Source organism: Hypomesus nipponensis, chromosome 10, assembly GCF_054491055.1.
Source record: "Hypomesus nipponensis isolate SF chromosome 10, ASM5449105v1, whole genome shotgun sequence".
NCBI classification, from domain to species: domain Eukaryota; kingdom Metazoa; phylum Chordata; class Actinopteri; order Osmeriformes; family Osmeridae; genus Hypomesus; species Hypomesus nipponensis.
Genome location: NC_140370.1, coordinates 14332238 through 14355470, shown reverse-complemented (window position 1 = coordinate 14355470; position 23233 = coordinate 14332238). Strand labels below are relative to the sequence as shown.

General features: G+C 44.4%; 1 protein-coding gene across 4 annotated transcripts; it reads left to right on the top strand.

The window, feature by feature from the left end:
• Positions 1 to 12012: 12012 nt before the first annotated feature.
• On the top strand, positions 12013 to 23215 carry emilin2a (elastin microfibril interfacer 2a). Of its 4 annotated transcripts, none has more exons than XM_084708009.1 (9): positions 12013 to 12291; positions 12681 to 12806; positions 13820 to 14007; positions 14316 to 16301; positions 20242 to 20661; positions 20859 to 20906; positions 21159 to 21209; positions 21415 to 21555; positions 21784 to 23215. In XM_084708009.1, the coding sequence occupies exons 1-9, from the start codon at positions 12134 to 12136 to the stop codon at positions 22104 to 22106; spliced, it is 3441 nt and encodes a 1146-aa protein (XP_084564135.1). In that variant the 5' UTR covers positions 12013 to 12133; the 3' UTR covers positions 22107 to 23215. The 4 variants fall into 4 exon arrangements, with proteins under 4 accessions (XP_084564135.1, XP_084564134.1, XP_084564137.1 ...); XM_084708008.1 differs by having other exon boundaries at positions 21156 to 21209; XM_084708011.1 differs by lacking the exon at positions 20859 to 20906.
• The last annotated feature ends 18 nt before the right edge of the window (positions 23216 to 23233 follow it).

Here is a 23233-nt window from a genome sequence, read left to right as displayed (position 1 = left end):
AGTGCTCTGCAATAGCAATAACCTGGCAAAAGCAAATAGTGGTTGTGGGAGATGCGTACATGCAGCTCAAAATCTGATTATTGTGATTTATCAGCATGCCAAGCCTGACATTTCCATGTCCAATGGCACCATAATGGTGGAAATCACCTTCATGGAATTGAATTTAAAAAACTACAAATCCCACAATATGTTCAGACATTTTTAATCCAAACACAATTCTGTTTACATGGGATGCATAATTCACTGAATCAGGTACAATAGAATACTTGCTGTATTTAAAAGACATGAAACTGGGATTATTGTTCCTGTTTTATGAATGCTTTTCTAAATTGAATTTGTCGTGGTAGATGGAATGGGTTTCATGCATTCTTTGGCCAGTTTCAGCAATAACATATTGTGATGCATGTTATGACAAATGTAATGTAGTCAGACAATAACATTCTTGGATATCAGGTATGAAACACAATTGTATTTTGCAGAAAAGGTGGCAAATAAAGCCCACCTAAGCTAGAAGATATAATATTAAATTATTTGGAAATATCCCAATCATTATCCCAGTCAAAAAAATAAATAATTCAAACATGGCAAAAAGCATGTTGCAAAAGAAACAAAGAAGATTGGATCCTCCTATTAGTGCAACTAGTTCTTTTCTCAGCTTTAACCTTTGAGTGCATTGAGTTATTACCAAAGTAAGAGATATCGGCGTTTGGAGCTTCCTGTTGGATGCCTCTCAGAATCAGAGAGTGGTTCTGTGTTATGAACAAACAAACGCAAGGAGCTGGGTTTTACAGCCTCTCTGCCTTTGGCTCTCATTGACCTCTCCCCAGGTTTGAGAGCGAGGAGGCCTGCTGTTAACCAGACTGACCACAGTACGTTCAATCACCACTTCCTCCTTCCTTTCTTTGTCTTTCCCCCTCTTTCCCCCCTTCCTTCACCCCATCTGAATCTCTCCCACTTAAACCCTGAGCACAGGAGCCCCGACCAACAGGATTGATTTCCAGTAAATTGGATGTCTGAATTGCGTTCCGGAAGTTTCCGTTGTGTTCATCTTGCCTGTATTGCATCCTAATCTCAGTGGTGGGCCTGTCTGCTTCGAGGACTCGATTCAAACATACTTTCTTCTCATACATGTGTGAATTTAGCCGGCCACACACAAACCCCCACACATACAAAAGAGGAGCTGTAGTGCTTTGTCATTGCAAGGCATGTGCTCATCAAAACAGGTTAGGAAGTTTTAAAAGGATAGCTATTGTCTGCTCCGTGCAGACTTGAACCCATTTAACTTTTTCTTGAGAGCCTGAAACTGTAAAAATATGCCAAGGGCACTTCTCATCGACATGACAAGAACTGTACTGTAGAATGAATACTAAATGAAGCACCACCAAGCAAAGGATTTGGGCCATGCTGCCCCAAGAAGGTCTGCTTTAGTACTGTCATTCCCACCCACCTCCACCCAATCCACCATCACACCTACAACCAATCTACAAATCCAGGAGGATCTCATCCACCCTTGCCACAGGCGCTTGCTGAGCGACGCCCAATTACTGTTGGGGTCAAAGTCTTAATACAGAGCAGGTCTTAGTTACTATTCAGACCCATACTCACGGAGCAAGACCTGGGATAATGAGATTTTCTCACACCTGCTGGTTATACTGAGCAGTCAACCAGAAACGCTTCATTCCTTGAGAACAGTGTCTGCGTGTGTCTGGGGGGGGGGGGGGGGGGTTAATTTGGTTCGATGCCCTTATCCAGATGGTTACTATTGTTAGCCACTTGTTGTGTAACCATTTCCCCTTTGGTCAAATATTTTGGTGAGCACCTAAGTGGTCTTCTACATAAACAAACACAATTACTGATTGTATCTCGATGTGTCAAGGAAAGTACACTGATGGTAACAGCTTTGAACTCCCTCCTTAACGGATATGGGGCTGAGGGTTGAAGTTCAACAATACCCATGTACCGGTAAAAAAAGAATAAAAACTACAACTTTCTATAAACGTTTCAGTACACGTTCGCAAGTTAATTGAAATGTCGTCAGCCAGTTCATTTCACCTTTCACTCCAGTTTCCCACTCCAACTGTTTCCATGCACCCGCAGGTCTGTGCTTTAACATCATAGCTGTACCTGATCCAGTATTCTGGGGTTGAGAGTGAATGATGCTCCAGTGACATGGACTCTGTGCTCGGTTCCAGACAGACGGCTCAATAATGATAAGGCCTCTGTCAGACCCACTCTCCCAGGACTCTGTCAGCATATTTGTCTTCCTGTCTCTGACAAGATGGACGACCCTTCGCCCTCTCCCTTTATTTCCTAAGCCCCTCCCCCGCCCCCACCCTCAACGCCCGCCTTCTCACTCTCGGCAAAGGTGATGTTCTGACATCACTATGTTCTGAGAGACTCATCGTGTCTGAGTCTTAACCCTCTCCATCATTCGAGTTATTTTGAAGTAAAGGCTTAGTTTCATCTCTTGTTCATTACTTTCTTTGGTCCACATCGCACTGAAGAAACAATCAATACATATTAAATTAAATGATTGATTTAAAGTAATGCTGATTTAATTGCATGAAATGTACCTCTGGAGTCCTCCATACCCCTTATTCTAATGTGTTCCAAGACCAGAAACAGCATTGGGTGTCCCAGTCTGCGACCGAAGGGTCATAGGCTGGGAGGCAATCTGAAGCACGAAGAGTGAATCATCCCCTGACCATGGAATCAGCATGAATACTGTATGTTATGGATCCACAGTGTACACCATAGATCCACAGTCGACTTGTATTCATACTTATTCCATGGTCAGTGTCTGAATCATTCTTCACGTTTCTGACTGTCCTTTGTGCGACTAAAGATGACTACCCATCCTGAGGGTTAATCCTGACTACCTTTCCTGTATCTAAATCTCACCGTTTGTATTGTGATGTGGATTCAAGGTCTAGGTATATTGTCTTCGCTCGACATCCCTTTGGTGATGGCTTGCGCTCCGTCGTCTTCGGCGGTTACCTTAGCAACAGCACCGGAATGAGAAGTTAAGAAGAGTTGTGAGGTGAGATTATTGGTGCAACAGTTAATGGTATTCTCGGCACTGGATTTGAGAAACGCTTGTGTTACATTTTGGAACCAAACACTTCAATGTTACTGTGTTCCTAAGATAACACTTTCAGCAAATCTGTAAACAATCCCAAATGTATTTTGTGGTGATATGGAACCTTTGGGACTTTATTAAAGGGTTTTATTGCTTTTACTTTAAATGTTGAAGAGTAGTGAGTTATAGGTTCATGATTGCGGTTTGTTGTTGTGGCCAAACATGTCTGTACAATGACAGACTTGAAGCAATATTTTGAGTCCCACAGTGAAAGCCCATAATGTCTCTCATTTGGTTGTATAGACTATTCTGGAATTCCCCACTGCATACATTACGGTTTGTTTATTCATTTGTTTGAAACACAACAGTAATAGCTGTGTCTCAGTGGAAATTGAGCAGAGGGGTTTTTCTAATGGATGATGAGATTAGCCCACTCCCCCCTCAATCAAACCTGGCAAAGTCTCTCCACGGTTAATCAACTTGTGGAGGGATACCATAGGTAGCCACCCACCCTCCCCCCCAGCAGAGACAATTTCCCCGTAACTTCATGTGACAAGGCATTTATCTTGTTGGGATGGACCCCTCTAATTTCTCTAAAGTCTCAAATTGATTTCTTCTTCAATTATTTTGTGCGATTTTTCGCTTAAAGGTAAATGGATGAATGACAGACAAGTAGCTCACTCTCTCAGCAGAGTGTTTGATCCATCAGCTAGCTGTGAAATTCAATAAAACATCCATATGCCGCTGGATTCCTTGGTACACTTCTGTATTAAAAAGCCACCCCTCTGAGACACAGAGACCCTGTCTCCGCCTGGCTATCTCAACGCTCCCTACATGTTCTCCAGAATTCCAGTATGTCCGCCAAAGCAGATTAAAGTGAGAAAACATGGAGTTAATTGTACAAATTAAAACTATGTTGCACAATTAAGATTAATTTATTACTTCAGAAAACTGTGTTAGGATTCTTAGACTTTTGGAGTTGATGGTAGTATTTGGATGTCAAAATAAAAGCCTTTGGATAAGAAATGTGTTTTATTTGTTTAATAAAGTTTCTTTAAGTAAAGCTTGCCTTGGATCCTTTTCTTCCACTCTGGGGAAATATTCTCTCATTACCTTCTCTGCGTGGGTAGAAGGTGAAGGGAAAACAGCAATAAGATGAATTTCATCATAGGCACTAGAGAAAACGAACAGTTCTTAGTGACAGAAGCCCATGTAATTACATAATTTAATCTGGTTTCACCCATGGAGGAAAATTACAAGAAAATTACCAGGATGTAAGAATATTTTTTTGTTTAACTGCAATAAGACTGATTGCTTTTTTGTAAAAATATATTAAACACTTTTTTATGTTTTTTCATCTTAAGATTTGGGTCTTGGCTTAGTGATGCATTCCAATATCCAACAGTGCTGCACTCAAAAACTGAATTATTATATTGTTAATTCAGCCCTCGTGTGCTACATTACTTATAAATGAAAGTAATAGATTAGTTTATTCAATGCATGTACAAACATATTTTATCATCCAATCTATTGTGTTGCCAGAATACAAAGCAGGCTTTCATTGTGAAAACAATTAAAGGGGAGAATATTGATTCCAAAACCCTTGAGTACAGAAACTATGTTTCTCAAACATTCAATAAAATGAGATAACAATTGAGTCTTCATGTTTTCTTTCTATTCTAAGTATTTCCATCTGTATCAATATCATTTCGTTTTAGTTTTTGTTCATCCTCCCAAGGGGAAAAAGTGGCGGAAGTGAGTCGGAAGAGATTGAGTCCATCCAACAAGCAATGCATCTAGGTGATGACTTTACACATTTTGCATATCAATGTGGGCATCGTAAATTGAAATCCCATTTGGTTTTTGAGATAGCTTTTTGATAGCTTCTCATTACTGGGACGTCATCCCTGGGTCAAATGAAAATGCCATCACAATCTCAGACGGAGGACTGCTCTCTGCCAGCAAAGACTCCCCTCAGAGGAGAAGAATGTCCTTTTATAGTTTAACCCCCTCGCCTGAGTGATGAGAAATGAGGATCTGGCAGAACAGGGCTAGAGGGATAGGGGAGGGGGGATGCCAGAATGACACCCCACACTGACAAGCTGACAGCAGTGTCATACCTTATAACACAACATAAACATAACATAAACATATATACTCTGCAGTGACACAATATTTAAGCAGCTTCACTCGTTACCAAAATTGGTCAATGCTTAGAAATGTTATTAGACAAAAACATAATGTGCTTAATCCAAGGTCTTTCCAGTACAAAAAGCATTCAAATACCTCAGCTATAACAGACTAAAATACGTATAGATGACAAGCTGTCGTAGCCTACTACTGTATATCAGGTCATAACATCGGCCTATATGGACAGTTAACAGCAATTACATATGAGAACTTTGATTGTGACTGTAAATTGGGCCAGCGTGCGTGTGACTTGCAAATAATGCCTTCCTCTATGTGTGAAGGCTACACTCACTCAAAGCCTTCAGCAGCCATGTCGGTCTGACTAACTTTCAAAACGACGGCGTGCTTATGAATTAAACTGAATCAAATGCTAAAGAAAGGCCTGAAGTCTGAACGAGTCCACTTCAAATACGTGCCGTCTGAGCCTGACTCACGCCATCTTGATCTTGGATCCTGAAGACAAGCGCGAGAAATAGCGTTGTCTCAGGAGCGTCACATCAGCTCGGTCGGAAAAAGATTCAAGGTTGTTGGTGGGAACATTTCAATGGATTCACCTGAGTCTCCCTGGGAACCATTTTTTTGAATTCATTAGCACATACAATAGCGTTCTCTGCCTGAGCGAAGAGTCACTGATTACTTTTGTTGCGAGAGCGAGCTGGCGTCGTCACTGCAAACCATCTTTCACCATCCCACATCTAGGCCGACTGCATTTTTCAACCGCTTGAAAGATTTCGCGTCAACCGCCAAATTCAGAAACCGAATCTACAAGTATAATGCGAACGAGCTACACCTCTGCACTGTCAGTCGTTTCTTTAAGCCTTTAGCAAAAGTCAGGTTTGAGAGACCGTTGAGGTAGCATATTTCTATTTTCTTTGAGGCTCAAAAAAGTTATTGGGGCAAAGGTTTGAAGCCAATTAAGTGTATATATATTTTTTTTTTTACTTTTAGTGTTTCACTTCATTCTGTCTTCCAGGCAAATGATTATGTCCAGTGTGGCAGTTGTGTGTGGATGAAGTTAGGGCCTACATATTAATACCAGAGTGCTCGATTTATCTCGGTGCTTGCATTGGCATGCTATAAAAAGATTTCCCCCCAAACAGTTTGAATGGCTTTTACAGTTTCTATATCTGTGACAGCCTGGCCTGGTGGACGTATTTATGACTCGGTGTGTGTCCACCGTCAGTGAATCACAGAACGCTAATGGTCTTTTGTGCGCGCGTGTGGGACTGGATCGTGATGACCAGTCCTGTAAGTGAGAAGGGAGGAGCGGGTTGGAAGAGGGGGCTGAAAGGAGGAAACAGACGGTTGCCCCACTCAACCCTTAATTAGATCTACAGACTCCTCTCCTTGGTTGCGATATCTGGCATTTGGGATGCTAGCGGTTTGACATGGCGCTAGCCCGCTAATGTGACTAAGACATTAACCCCAATCTCTCCGGATGTGAGCCAGTGTAGCATCCGTCCCCCGGGACTGTGGCTCTGGCTCCCCCTCTGACAATCGTATTTCCCGGATAGCTTGCACACTTATTGCATTTTGACCTCTTTCGCTGCCCCATATCGATCCTTGAAACATTACAGCGACGTGGGAATGAAGAAGCTTTTTCGAGCGAGGGAGCCGTAATAAGCTTCTTGTGTTCCACAAGACTTGTCTTATTTGTGGTCTTTTCTCCATCAGTCAATAAAATAAATTCCTTTGTGATGGGCTCCAATATTGTCTTGCCATGTAGCTTCCTGTTTGGGCAATTGGGAGCACAGAATTAACTAAATAAAGGAGGCCTTGTTAAAAAAAGGAGCGTCATATTGCTCTCTGTGCTGTGTACAAAGGCTCTGGGTCAACGTTTGGCCTTGACTTTGTCTTCCCAACCAATGACATGTAATCTTTCTTTCTTCAGTTTTCATTAATTCCTTCCTTATTTTACATTCTCTATCTGTTTTCTAACTAACTTTCTTTAATTATTGGTTCACCTTTCATCCCTATCCTGCCTGCCTTGCCTAGTAGTGTGAAACAGGACTTCCCAGACTCTAAGCATAGGAGATGTCGGTCTCCTGGGTACATTAGTTATCCCTTAGCATGTAGTATTGATTTGCTCTCTCTAATCACTGTCTCCTGTGTTACAAACTAGCCTTCACTGGGGGCAGACCCACTTCTCAGGGGAAAAGGCCTTGCAGTTCTTATGTGTCTGTCTGGGTGAAGATAACAACTTGGAATCTTTGGTCCACAACTGGTGGTGCTCTGCTGTATTCATAAAAATGCATGAAAGTGCTTTAGCCTTTCGCCATGATCTCTTTTTGCCTTACAGGAGAGACACCGTTAATTGAGATGTGGGAGATAAAGCCTGAATTTGTTACTTCCCTTCATCTATCAAACAGAAAAAAATCTGCATTTGTTCTGTGATTCGTTTGAACACTTAGGAAATCAATTACATTCACACCACTTTGGATCATAAACCATTGGTGATGGGTGTGTTCTCTCTAGCGATGCTTAGACAAGGATACTCAGTTTGGAACAAAAGACAACTACATTGCGTAGAGCCTGACAGCGTGGTGGGGTACAGTGACTCAGCAGGGGGACGAAAAATACATGCGGGGGGTGTGAAGAGACGCGGACGGGGGTGAGGGAGAGGAGCGCGGCGGACCTGCCGTGCTCACGCTATCACGAGGCCTCCTCTGACGTCATCACCAGGTGATGTCATCACCCAGGGACGTCATCGCGCAGCGACGTCATCACGCAGCGACGTCATCACGCAGCGGTGGCATTAAGCAGTGTAAGCATCACCCAGTGATGGCATCACGCAGTGACGGCATCACCCAGTGACGGCATTACGCAGTGTAAGCATCACCCAGTGACGGCATCACCCAGTGACGGCATCACGCAGTGATGGCATCACGCAGTGACGGCGTCCTGGATGAGCCAAGTGTTCAAAGGTGAGTATAGTCTGTACTGACAAAATCAAATGAGCAAATCATGATATCTATTCTAACATAGAATGACTAAAACAACTAAGACTGAATGGATTACTTTTGTTTTCTTACATAATATTTTTTATTACAATATGGCAAGTCCAGTTTTGTGATAGTTCAATCATTAATCATAGGAAGGTCCCGCTTTCTACGTTACATGAACAACATGCTGTAACAGCAAATCGGTATAGATTTACAAACACAATCGAGTATCAAGTAGAGAGCTTCTATAAGTGTTGTTAAACATAAATGAGTAAGATGAAACAAGCTGTAGTGTAGTAGGGATGTACCAGTGGATCCAGTTAAAAGGGTTCAAGTGCAATGAGGAAAAAATAGATTCCACTCATCACACCTTATCGCTAGCCTGGCGTGTCAACCACACACTGCCAGTCATTATATCAATTTATATGCTTCTGAACGTGTGGTACCCTCCACCGAAGCCTCTGCCCTTAGCGTTTCTTATTATAGGGCCATAGCTGTTATGGATTCAGCTCATCTGTTGTATGCTCAGTAGCTCACAGAGACTTGTGCACTCCGACCCAATCTTGCCTCATTAACATTTTAGGTGACGAGTCTGTCATGGCCTTAATTAACAATTCATAAGCAGGGCTTATAGCTATATTAACATTTTACAACCAATAAATCACCTTCCTCTTTGTGTGTCGTGTGTTTGTGTGTAAGTGTGCGTATTGGGGTGTTAGGTGGGGCATGGGGAGTGTTATGTGTGTGTTTGTTTCTATTTCGGGCCTGTCGGTCTGTCTCTCCCTCTCCAATTGTCTGACCATGACATTTTGTTTGAACTTTTCCTTAATCTTGTGTTCTATTAATCTAGGTATATTAAATAATGATATTTGTTCCTCAAGACAGCAAGAACCTCAGACAAGACCTACAGAGGATCATTTGAAGTGAACCAACTAAAGTTGTCTATGGACTTGGTTCATGGTACAAGCCAACGAAGTACAAACAAATTAGGTGTCAAATCCTGGTCTTCAGGGGATGCTGTCATGTACATTTTAGACGTTTCCCTGATCCAGCACACCTGATTCAAATGAATAATAGTTGTCAGGCTTCTGCTGAACTTGATCATGAGCCATTCATTTGAATCGGGTTGGTTGGAGCAGGGAAACGTCTAAAGAACACAGGACAACGGCCCCTGAGGATCAGGATTTGACACCCCTGAGCATACGTCACACACAGTTGAAATTTTTACTAATTAGTGCGCCCTGAAGAATCTCTGAGCTCAGATCACAGGCCCAAAGCCCATCACATGGATCCTAGGAGTGAAAACATTCTCAGTTAAGTTTGTACAGAAAACATGTTGCTGACAAATGAACCGGCTATGTTAATATATCTCATGGATGATTAAAACAAGCTAAAAGTATACAAAATCATGAGGAAAAAAAAACATGAGGTACAATTTTAACCAGAACTCCTCAACATATCTTGATAAAGTCAGTGAGAGGAGGTGTGCCATGGCAACGTGAGCTGTACTCTAACACACACAGCAGGAGGTGAGAAGAAGCATTCCTGTCCTGCTGGGTAAACAAAAGGCTTCTTCATGAGCTGATTCTGGGCACAGGTTGTTGCCACAGAAGTGTGTGTGTGTGTTGATTTATGTGTGCACGTTTGTGCGTATGTTCCTGGGCGTATTTGTGTGTGTGTGTGTGTGTATGCAGGCACATGTGCATGTCAACTCAGGCATCATGTGAGTCGTGTCGTGGCATGGTGGCATTGTGTGACACCCAGCGACAGTTTGTTTGAGGCTGGGAAGGAGCAGCACCTCCCAAATGAGTCACCCTGGGTAAGAGTAGCAGCATTATGCCACAGCGAGTATGGTGCAGCGATAACAGCTGCCAAATTATAGAGGTCTCTGCGGTGCGGTTCACTTTATCTCCCTGAGACACGCACACACTAACACACACACATACACAGTTTAGGGTAAACTATTTTTTAAATCAGACATTCTCGTGTTTGCAACAGCTTTGGCTCACTTTTCCCTTAAACGTGGACTGCTCTAATGCTAATTACTATAGATGACTAATGGGATTCATCAGAATTCATGCTCACAATGGTAAAGTACGTGTCGTCCATTCATTGTTACTCTGATTGCAGTATGTGTGGAACATGTCAGTGTTGCTAAGTGACAGTCACATGCTCTGTGGAAGCATTGGGGGTGTATTATGGCTTGGAGAGCAAGGTCATGAGAAACACATTGCATTCTGAAACGTATGATAACACTACAAGCAACTGCTGTAAACTTGTGTTGCATGAATAGCCATCTACTTCCATTCTTGTCAAATAAAACACCCATCACTCCCCTCTTTCTAACTTTAATATGGGCAGTAAAACATGGAGATTGTGGACCAGTAGGGATCCCAGGTCAAGGTCATGGCTTCTCACCACTGATGACTGTGATTTAACTGGTGGGGATTTGAGTGTCTGCACTAAGGCCGATTCTAGAATCTTATAAGGTTTGTGTGGGTGTGTGTGTTTGTTTGTAATATAATGTGTGTGTGTGATTTTGTGTGTAAGATAGTAAGTGTGTGTCTGTCTCTGTGCCAAGGAGAGACAGACAGAAAAAGAGAGACAGAGAAATAAATCATTATTTTGATGTCTAATCAACGGTCACTGGCATCTTGCACCAGAAGCGCTGCCATGCCATAGGAACTGAGGAAATCAGTTCCAAACAGTGCAGTAATTAACTGCACGAACGTCCTCTTCTATGTGGTTATGCTGCCCTCAAGTGGTTAAAAAGTAGCCCACTGTGTACTTCCAAAGGAATCATTTTTGCACAGGCAGACAGTAGGTACGAATACTTTATGGCTAAATGACAATCTGTAGCCTATTGTCGCTGGAGACAAAGTCAAATACACCGACATCTGAATTTCCCGAAAGTATGACATTTGATATATTACCTCTAAACACTTGGAATTATAGTTCTACTCCATTGATGTCGCCAGATAATGCGCTACTTTCTCTCACTGTTTTCCATTTCCAACATTTTATGGCCTTCTACTTTTCTGGCACTATGACATTGTCTTTTTCACATAATGGCTATTATGTTAACAGAGACCGAGACTATCAGTCCAGGAAAGAAAGATATCCTTGCGCACGGCAGCGGAAATGGGGGAAATTACTCAAACTCTTCTCCGAGAAATGATTTCATTCACAGTGCCGTTTGCATGGAAACTTTCACTAACACACTTTCTCAGTGCCATTCCAAGTTCTCACCATTCCACTGCCACCGCCTAGAAACCTACAAAACTATTTTAGGTTGAAGGCTTGATCAACTCTTTACATTAACAAACCTTATCTTAAAACACACTCAACTTTGTCAGTTAAAGCTCCTTCGGCACCTACTGCTTTCTTCATACCGTCATCGCATTATCCTACCGCCGATATAATAATGCACAAGATTACTGTGGAGGAGATGTAAACTAGGTTAGTTGCCCATATAGCCTAGTTTTCCAAATTCTTGTTTCGCAAAGGTCTTGGTGTGGGTAATAAGACAAGCCCTTGAGGCTATTCACTGAACAGTGCAGTGACTGTGTGCCACACAGGAAACTGAACAAAGGCAAAGTATTGTCAACTTTTCTTTTTTACTTAGTTACCAAGGCATGTTTTTGAAACCCAAAACGTGTTGCCATTTAGTAGCCTTCATTGGGACTGTGAGATATCATAGCCTTTTAATTTGTGGGATGGAGGATGGGGAGGGTGTAGACCCCGGCTGAACAAAACGTCATACTAACGGAGTTTATACACCCATCTGGACTTCCCCAAACAGTCTTTTGGTCAGTCGTTGGGCGACACCGAAGGTCTGATAACTTGGTGGAACCGAATAGACCATAGGCTATAAAAAATCTCAACAGATTTTCTTGTCAATGATAGCCCATTTTGATTTAAAATGTCATTTACCATGACTTGCAAACAAGGAGACGTGTTGTTGCAAGGGTATTTTTTTACACTATTATTAAGCTTTAATCTTATTTACGGGTCTCCGTCGAGTTATAACCTGTTTCAAGGTCCCGCGCACTCTGGAGCGGCACATAGGCACAGAAATAGGTAAGTTTATTTTCCTGAAGTTGGACATTTGTTAATGACTTATTATCTGTATGTATGTACTCGATTTGCTGAAATAGCCTATAAAGGCTTCATCCTTGTTTTCGAGTAGGCCTATTAAAAGATTTGTATTAAGCGTGTGGTGCATGTAAAGGTCTGTAACAGGCCTTATTTAGATATGTGGACTGTATAGCCTTTATCTAGCCTACATTTAGAGTCTGCCAGGATCTTGCCATGGGGCACTGATAACATCCGTTAGTGGACGCTGGAATGTGATAGCGAAAGGCCACTTCTGTCATGCGCAGGTGTAGGCCATGCGCTTGGATGGTCTGCACTAAACACAACTGCTAAAAAACAAGAGATGTCAAGTATAACATCTTTTATCGTTACAGGAACTGGTGTGCATATGTCGTACACAAAAATGTGAGTTGTACCGTTCAGGGAAACGTGGAGAGCTTTGTTGAGCCCGAAGTGCAACCCTGCCCGACGCATGAGCCGGACTGCGAGCCACAAGTGCTGTAAGTAGATCACACACATCAGACGTACCCTGGAGATGGATGGAAATGGTGGGTGGAGGCTGCGTAGTGTCAGTGGAGCATTGTCTGCCCATTGTCTGCTAATGTCGACCACACCACACATTTGAGCCTTTCAACGTTAATTTGATCGTTAATTAAGTTGTTTAGTCATTCTAATGTCAACTAAATCAATTGTTACTCATGTAATTACAACTCAACCACTTCACTTCATCAACAGCTTTGCTATGAGTCTTGGTGCCTTTTATGAGTAATGGTATGTGATTAGAGGGTGCAAATGAGGGAATTCAATGAGCATTCATAGACTGAAAGCGAAACTTTTTCATTCATTATCTTCAAAACAAATTGTGACGTAATACTGTACTCACAGTGCAGTATGGGGGTCTATTTCCATGTTTTTGCACAATGGAAACAAGAGTTGCAAGGATCACAAACACTGGGGGGGAGGTCAGACTATTCCTGTGAGACATGTCCATGTGAGATCAGGACGAGGTGTGGCATGGAGGACAGGGCCTTAAGTTCCATCTCTCTATTCATTTATGTTATTTAATTTGATGATGTATGAACATACAGGCTATTGTGCTAGCTTTGCATGGTTTTACCCATGGAGTACATGCTTGATTAGTTGTGTTTAAGTTATTTGTAAATTGAGTTTATTATTAGAATATTTCATGGGTGTTCCCCTGAGAGACAAAACATATTGGTCAGGCACTGAGGAGACTTAGAAAGGAAGAGGATTGTTTTCAAGTATAATCAAACTTCCAGCTGTTGCAGATGACAAGGGCCCAGCCTACCAAAAGGGAAGTGAAGTTGTTCATTGTTTCGTGTGATTTCCTACAGTTATTTAGTTAGTTCATGCAATAACGTTGAATACAGAATACATACTGAAGTAACTCAACATTCAAAAGCAGTTTTTGATAAAACATGTACAAGTACAATAAACTTGCTCACAACTGTGGATGAGCTAAAAAAAATGTTTTTTTAAACTTTTTGTCCAGCCATAAGACTCGGTTCCGGCCCACCTACAAGACTGCTTACAAGACCGTCACAGAGTTGGAGTGGAGATGTTGCCCTGGTCACCAAGGTCCAGATTGTAAAGGCTTAAAGGCATCTCCGAACAGACAAACAGTTTTAGGAGCGCAGCCTTACCCCCAGTCGAACCCAAGCCAGACAAGACACACACCGAGTAAGTACCTTTCCCAGTGATCAAAATTCTTATCAAAGCTGTAGTCCTCGACAAAAAGTAAAATGTGAAGTTGATATGATGCAGATTTAGTGCCGCAATATTTCACAACTTCACAACAAGTCTAACTACATTTAGACATTTACATTTAGTCATTTAGCAGACGCTCTTATCCAGAGCGACATACAGTAAGTACAGGGACATTTCCCAAAGGCAAGTAGGGTGAAGTGCCTTGCCCAAGGACACAACATCACTTGGCACAGACGGGAATCGAACTGATGCGTCATTAAATCCTTTGCCGTCTTCGACAGGAGCAGAGCGGAGAGAGACGGGGCAGCATGAGGCGAGGTACGGTGGCCCAGACAAGGTACACGTCCTGGAGGGGGAGGTGCAACGCCTCTCCCAGACCGTCATCGACCTTCAGACGGCCATGATGGGCCTGACTGCCAACCTGCGCACCGACCTGCAGGAGGACACCAACAAGATGCTGGTCTCCCTGCTCAACAACATGAGCCCACCGGACAGCGCAAGGGCCGGCGAGGGGAGTGCAGTGCATCTGGACGGCCACCAGGCCACCAGAGGAGGGTTGGCAGGGGACAGGGGACTGGAGAAGATCATGGCAAGGCTGGACGATATGAACGATTCCCTAAAGAGTAAAGATGAGGCTCTGGAGGAGCTGAGGGGAACCGTGACGAGCCAGGAAAGTCAGATCCGACTGCTGATGGACGCCTCCCAGTCTCAGACTCCGGCGATAGAGGAAGGTGGCGCCCCCTCTGATCTGGATGTCCTACAGACTTACATTGACAACAAGTTTGAGAAGCTGAAGAAAGAGCTCGACCAGGGCATGGAGGAGAGAATGGTTAAGCTCCAGGGTGCGTGCGACGACAGGATCCAGTCTGTCCAGAAGACCTGCAAGGAGGAAGGGGAGAAAGGCATGGTCAGATTTACAGAGCTGGTGGATAACAAAGAGGCCGGCCTTAGGAAAGAGATACGGGAGTTGCGTCTAGACATGGCTTTGTCTGACGGGCCGGTCCGGACTGAAAGGCAAACAGACCCGGCTAGACAGCCGGGGGATCGAGATGACCTCAAAGTCCTGTGGCGCGAGGTTGAGCGTGTGGCTGAAGCCCACCGAATTCTGAACGCCCGGATGGACAACGAGCTGGCGCACTTAGCGGCACCGAGTTTCGTTGACGAGTATGGGCCGCTCATCGAAGATCTGGAGGCACGAATCAATGTCACCGAGCAGAACGTCGAAGTTCATTGCTTCTACGTGGAGGAGAAGCTGAGCAAGGCGTTGGCGGACGAGGTCGCCGCTCTGTCACGGCTCATGGAAGAACGCCTCAACAGCATGGAGGACCAGTTCACCAGCATGCTGGTGGAGATGAGCAACAGCTCCTTCCCTGGGATGTTAGGAGATTCCATGGACGCCATGCAAGCAGAGGTCAACAACAACAAGTTCCTCCTGCAAGGCCTAGATGAGAAAGTGAACGCCGTCGGGGAGTTGTGCTCGACGGGATGCCCTGTAGGTTCATCCTCTTCGGGTTCGACCGCTCCGGAAAACCTGGCCAGCATTGTGAAGGACATTCGAATTTGTAGGAACGACCTTGACGTTCTCAACACAGAAGTTAATGGCAATACTGACAAACTCAGAGAACTGGAGGAAATTATCGACAGGCAGATGGTGGTGCACCAGCAAAGTACCAAGGCTGTTGAGGACCTCCAGAGGGGATTCATCTCCCTCCAGGACAATGTTGGAGGTTTGACTGGAGCTGTGACAGGGTTAGGAGACTCTGTTAGCAAATACTTCCGGGATATCCAGTGGATGAATTCCACATGTTGCCAGGCTGGTCACACCGGCACTGCCATTTCAAGTCAAGGACAGGGAGTTCCTGATGGCACACTGTTCAAACAGCCAGAGTCGCTCAACACTCAGGTGGAGGAGTTGAAAAGGCAACTGGACAGGCTTAGTACCCAGATGACTACTGAGCTGGACAGGTGTAAGGAGAGCACACAGGGGGTTTCCGAGGGGGTTTCGGCCATTGGTGAACGTGTGTCCAGACTGGAGATGGTGTGTGGAAGACTGGATGTTGTGCCGGATAATGTGAGGGGCCTGAAGGAAGGCCTGGATAGGCATGTGTCTGGTCTGTGGGACAGTGTCCGGAGGATTAACGGCACCTTGGGGACTCAAACAGGAGACGTCATTTCCATGCAGGGATCTCTGCTGAACTTCCAGACACAGCTGTCAGGATTGGCCAAGCAAGTGCTCGTACTCCAAGACGCTGCAGCTAAAGAGCCAGGTGAGTAGCAGCCTGACACGTCATGAGGGGATTACGTTTTCCGTCACAGCTGCAGACGTCAGGAGCATCTAGAATAGAAAAGGCAGTTTATGACTCATTGCTGATGGTGGCTTTGCTCCATTTTGGTCATTGGGTACATTACACTGTAGTAATTATTCTGAAAAGAGATACTTGATGAACCAAAGGCAGAGAGAGTGAAACGTTTCCCGGTGTTATTGACAAAGACATATAATTTAAACAATATACAAGTCATGTGCAATCTTAATATACATACAATATTCAAAATGTATAGAATCGTGGGCTTTTTTGTCTTCATATTTCTTGTGACAAACCTCTGTATAACACAAAAGCAATAACTACAGAATTCTCCTAGGATATGGGGTTGGAGAGTAACCTGGTATCCAGGCAAACACATTTCCGCTCAGGGATCGGTTTCTCTTTGTGCTCTTTCCTGGGGTTAATCCAGCATATGAAGCTATTTCCTTGGTATCCACAAAGACCAATAGGGGATCTGATTCTGGTTGTGGCCCTAAGGGGCGTGGGGGGGCTCTGATAAAGAAGGTCTGGAAAATGTCATTCAATATGTCAGGGGTCCAGAAGGCCACTCCATTCACAATATACCAAACCTTTTCCTGACTAATCATTTCTGCCTTTTTAGTACATATTGACCATTCTCTTGGGCTCAGTATGTGAGAAAGTTACTTAATGGGAGCAGGCTAGATGTGTGAACCTGGAAAACGATTACGTTTAGACACATTTCTTTCTCTTCACCTCATAGCGTCTAATGATTTACCATTGTGTCTCTTTTCTCATACCTCAATGAAAGCCCCTTTTAGCTTACCGAAAGGGGAACTGTCCTCATTCTCTTGCACACCATGTGATCTCCTGAGTTGTGTGGTCCTCAGCCTGACTCTCACACGTTACGTGTTTTGTCCTGAACACACAAACACACACAAACATACACACACACACCTACACAAACATACACACACACTCACACACACACACACACACAGGACTCTAACCGAGCCCTCATCCAGCTTCCTCCTTCCCTACCCCCACCCAGTGTATCCCCTCCCCCCCACCCCCCCACCCCAGAGCTGTTCCAGGGTTCCCGAAGGGGTGACCTCAGCCTGATGTTGAGGGTCTGGTCCTCATTAATGGGCCTGACTCACTGTTGGAGCCTGTCTTTGTTGAATGGAGGAGAGGAGAGAAGTCGGGCTCCAACGCCCCATACCAGATGCTCTACTAGCCTCATCTGCTGACGCAGAAACGTAGGGCCCCATCCCTGGAGCCTCCCTCTCTTTAACAGGCAATGTCATCATCAACCTGGGTGGGGTAGAGAAACGATACAGAGTGAAGGGAAAAGGTATACCCCATTTGTAGGGTTAGGTTTTGTGGAGAGAGAAAAACGAATGTGAAAATGATTTCACATCTTGAGGCCAACATACTACCTTTGCCATCTTGTCCTGCTGTAAGATAATAACATCTACCGAATAGGTTTGTTGTGCCGTAAGTAAAGAGTGACTTGTGATGAAGGTTTTGCTGTGTGGGCTTAGCTAGACCCAGTCATGCTGTGATTCAAACCCTCACTCGAGGATCAAATTATTGCTATCTGGGTGTGGTGAGAACGAGAGCATTCTCACTGGTTAGATCTGTTTCTGCGGCTCCTAGTCACAAGGGGACCCTGAGGAGAGGGAGAACAGACAGAGTGTTGTAAGGAAGTGATTAGGAGATCTATCTGCAATAGCTGAAGACTTACTCACTCTGCCTGGCTGATGGGAATTTGCAGGAGCTTGTTGCACAATGCTGGATCCAAGTGGTTCTATAGTCTGCGGGAACTGGCTCTCAAAGCCTTGCACCATATCTCTCGTGTGAGTGTCATTCGTGCCTTAATGAGTGTGTTGCCTCATGTGGTGTCAAACGTTAATAGATCTGAGCCTTTCTGTAGTAGGATCGAGAGACTTTCTGAGAATGACTAGTTGTTGTTTTTTTTACAGTAATTACCGTTAGACAGTTACGAGATTGAGAACGATGCATCTGGATCTGGGAAGTGCGCTAAGATGCGCGGTGGATACAGATCGTGTTCCTGGCACAGAAAGACAGATATCTCTTTGCTCCACCGTGGGATATTGTATTGTGTCCCATGGCTGTGCTGTTGACCTTCCCCATCAAAGTGTGCTTCCCCCCCCCCCTTTTCTTGGAGGCTGTCCCATCCTGGCCCCAGTCCCTCCCCTCTTCCCCTTATCTAAACCTCTCCCTCCCTCTCGCTCCTTCCCTCCCTCTCTCAGACTGTTCCTGTTGATTGGGATCGTTCTCCTCCTCCAGAGCATAGCAGGGGGGACCTCTCACCTATTCCTCTGTTTTCCCCCTCTCTCCCCTTTCTTTTCCGATAAATACACGAGGAGAGGAGGGGTGTTGAGACGCCACGGAAACAGTGTTCTTCACATGATGAAGAAATACAACTCTGCGTTGGAAAGATTAGGAGAGTGAAGAGGGGAACCGAAGGCGTTTGAAACACTGTTTATTCCGTAATGCTAAACTTAGAAGGACTTGTCAGGCTTCATGCTTTGAGACTTGAGTTCTGAGGTGAGGTGGAACCATCCAAAATGATGATGTCAAGTTCATCAAGGAGCCAGGAGAACCCATCTGGAATTCTTCAGCGTTAACTCAGAACCCGAACCACTGGCTGAGGGCCTCCCTGAAGGTCACCACTCACTGAACAACGTGAGCCTCCCAACATTAGCAACCGTGTGTGTGTGTGCGTGTGAGTGTCTGTGTGTGTTTAAAGGTCATGTGTGCACATGTCTGTGTGAAAGTATTCCCATAAAATAAGATTCCTATGACACAACCGCCCCACCCAAAACAACAGGCCGGACTTTATCCCCAACTACGCTTTCATAATGTTCTCCGTGACTTCTGCATTACATTGCACTTACATACAACCAACCATTCGGGCTCAACGGCATCCACCCATTGTGTCACTGCCACAGTGCCACCTTAGTCCAAGAGAGACACGGTGACGGAGTCCCTCTCCTCCACCCCGATGTGACTCAGTCTGGGTTAGACTAAACAACATCTGGCTGGTGGTGGGGCTCATCCCTGAGGCTCTTCTGCAGGATGTGCTACGGCTTTATTAGGCCTTCGTTCTGAGTCCGGAAGCTCGTGCTGCTGCTACTTTCTGCCCTGAGGAGTTGTTGTGGTCAGTGGGACTTTACGCTGCAGTGATGATCTCAAAGGATAGAGTCCACCCGACGTCTTTGCGCTTAAGTTCTGTATGTATTGGAACAGTTGAATAGGACCACCCCAAGCAAAGACTGTGTGATGGAATCTTTCTGACATCTGGTTACGAAGATGGGGGAGGGTGGGAGGGCGGGGGTGGGGGTGGATTGGTTGATTGTTTTGTGCCCTCTAGTCTTATTTCTACAGTCTGTGTGTAGTGCTCACAGGTCCAAGTAATGTTTGTGCCTACATGGAGTTGGAGAGTAGCTATGTCACGATACGTACACACACAAGCGCACACATACACACAAACAAACTGTGGGTTGTCATGGCTTTACTTCACACAAATGGGCTGGTTTGTTGTTCTGGAAGGCATAACAGCACCAGTTTAATGCTCAGCACTGTGCATTCCAACTCATTTGGGCCGTCATCAAAATATAAGTCGTTAAGTGTATTCACAAGGGAGCTGAAGATGTGGGTTGAATGAGGAAAGAGGGGTTTATGAGTGGGTCATAAATTTCAGGCATAGGCCCGTTGAAGAGTTACCATCTTTTTCCATAACATTCACAGTACTAAGGCCCGTATCAGAGATGGCAAAAGTACACACATCCTTCACTCAGGTAGCAGTAAAGACACTGTTATTACCCATGCTGCCTTTGTTGAATCATTCCCACTGTAAAATGAACTGACTTGATCTCTCTTTCCTCCTTTGTCTCAGTTGTGGGAGTCAAACCAGAGAGACCAAGTCCTGGACCTGATTCCAGAACCATCCAGATCCAATCCAGACCCAGAATCACCCACATCCCTCAGATCCACATCCCACTCATCATTCCCCACAGGGTGGTCCCTGGGACGGCCCGGCCCCCTGTACGCCGGCCCTCCGCCGGCCACCAACCATCCATCCCCAGACAGCCAGGCAACCCCCTCCAGCCCAGCAACATTCCCCGCCATCCAAGCCCACCTAGCCAGCCCGGCAGCCCACGCCAGCCCTCCCTGACGGTGATCCCAGTCCCACGCCGGCCGGTGTTGGAGACAGGCGAGGCGGGGCCCCCTGGGTACATGCGGCGGGTGACCGTGAGGAGGGCGCAGGGCTCAGAGGACTCCTCCATGCCTGTCAAAGGCTTCGCTGGATCTCCAGGTGAGAGGTGGTGACGACCACCACGGTAACGATGACAGACCAAATTTACCTGGTGATTTGACTTCAGAGTGCAACTTGAGGTCATTTACATTTACCAATAAACACTGTAGTGTTCAAGCATGAGCACTGTGGCTTGGTCAGGTTATCATTTTTAATGAGGATGAATGTGATAATGAGAGGATTTTGTTTGTTTGTAGGATACCTTCCTGTAAAACCTGTGTCTTTCAAACCAGACACCATCCCTGGTACATTTTCTTATTTACCTTAATCTCATAATTTTTATATTACACAATTTATATATTGTTATTTATAAATCTTTCGTTGGCAACAATCTCCTCTCCTCTCAGATCTACCGATTTGTCTACACGTTAATGAATGACATACAGTATCACACCAAGTTCTTCAGTGTATGAAGACAAGCTAAAAATAAAGGTGTTTCCACACTTTAAAATCCCTGTCAAATGAGTCAAATGAACACCATTCTCTTCTTTCAGCAGCTGCTCACGTCCCTTGGAACCCATCACACCACCGCCTTGTAGCTTCTCCAGGTACACCCAGGGTCCGCCAAAACATTCAAAGCGTCAAGAAATATAATGAATTGGGTCCATTTGTACAATGTTTGACAGTGTCTGTCATCGACAAGAAAAAGAAAGAACTGCTTTTAGACTAAGCTAGTCAAAGTGTCTATACTGGTTTATGGTGTGCTACAGTTGTGAAAAAAGGAACGTTAACTGGTGATGTTCTGTGTTCCAGTATTGTCAGAGAGCAAGGGTGTGGTAGACCCATTCTCCTTCTCTGCTGGACTCACCCAACAAGGTTTTACTGGCGACTTTGGCACCATCCGCTTCAACAGAGTGCTGGTCAATGATGGCGGGCATTACAATCCTCACACAGGTACACAATGGTTAACATGAAAGCATCGCTAATTACAAGGATCATTGGCAACTGATTGGGATAGTTCATCAGTCTCAAACTGATGATTATTATAATTTTTTTTTTATTTTTTTTTCAGCGGTACGATATTATTGGGTTGATCATGATAAAAAGTATTAATATACTTTCTCTCTTCCTCTCTACTCTCCCTCTCTTTCTGTCTCCCTCTCTTTCTCTGGGTATCTGAAGGTATCTTCACCGTGCCTATGGACGGACGCTACCTGATTTCAGGACTTCTGACCGCACAGCAGGGCAGTGGCGTGGAGGCGGTCCTCTCAGTGTCCAATCGCAGCGTCCAGAGGTTTCAGAGCTCCGGGGCGGCAGCCGCAGGACTCCCTGAGGGAAGCTGCACCTGCGGGGGCTCCACGTCATTCAGCCTGATCCTGCCACTGAAGAGAGGGGACAGGGTGGGCCTGCTCAGGACCAGCGGCCAGCTAGCCACCGGCGAGGCCAAGGAGATCCTCTCCACCTTCAGCGCCATCTTCCTCTATGCACCACAGGCTAGCAGATAGCTGCCAACACCTGCCAAATGTTGAAGGAGTTGGCTGCCATAAGCCAATCACTGAAGTACTTGTCCACCATTAGCTATTCACTGAAGAACTTGGTCGTAAGTGGTGAGGCCACAACCAAATGAGAAGACGAAGTTTGAAGGAAATTAACACCTATTTGGGACTGGTTATGCAGTCTTGTATGACCTTGTTATAATGCAGGCACCAGAATGTTATTATTCAACTGAGAGTGATCTATACTGTATCAAGTGCTATATCATATTTATTCATGAGTGTTTTTTATAGTTTGTTTTTATGAAAACAAATATAGTTTAAACTAAATCCACACTGTCATTCTATAGTCTTTTCATTCTTATGGAAAGAATTTGCAGAGTTTCCAGAAATATTTACTGTTTTATGTAAAAAAAAAAATATTTGTAAGATGTACTTCATATTACAGAAAATGTTTAACAAGTGAAAAGGACCATTTGCTACCAAATATTAAAAGAAAATACCACAATTTGATACAGATTGATCATATTTTTATAAGTTATATTATTGTTATCTGTAAAACCACACATGGCTTGGATGAGTAAGAAGGAGTTAATGTATTGGAGTGTAGTCCAATACTGCTAAATGAATACATGTAGTCATGTTTACTACATTACTACCACAGTATATCATACACAAAATTCCCTTTATGGAAAATTTACGTTTGCCTAAAAAAATTGCCTTCAAAAGGTACTAATGTCGAAATAAATGGTATGCCATCTGTTGTTTAGATAAGATTACTCCATCCATGTAAGAAAATAAGATCCAGCTTTGGCCTCATTTCTGAGCTGTGCTGTAAGGAGGGTGTGGGTGAAAGCTGTCTCTCCTCTCCATGGAAGGATCTGGTATTATTCATGTACAGCACAAAGAACATTCCCTGCCAATACTCTCTGGAGCGCCTGTTTGGCAATATTGTGACCCTTTCTGTGACTTATGCAAACCCTGTTTCAAATACAAATATTGACATCACTGTAAAATTGGGAAATGATTGGTGGATAAATTAATTTTTGGCCATGAACACATTAACTTGTTCGCTTTAACAGTCTGATAACGTAACAAGCAATAAAACTCACTAATGTTTTTGCCTGTGGTTATTATTG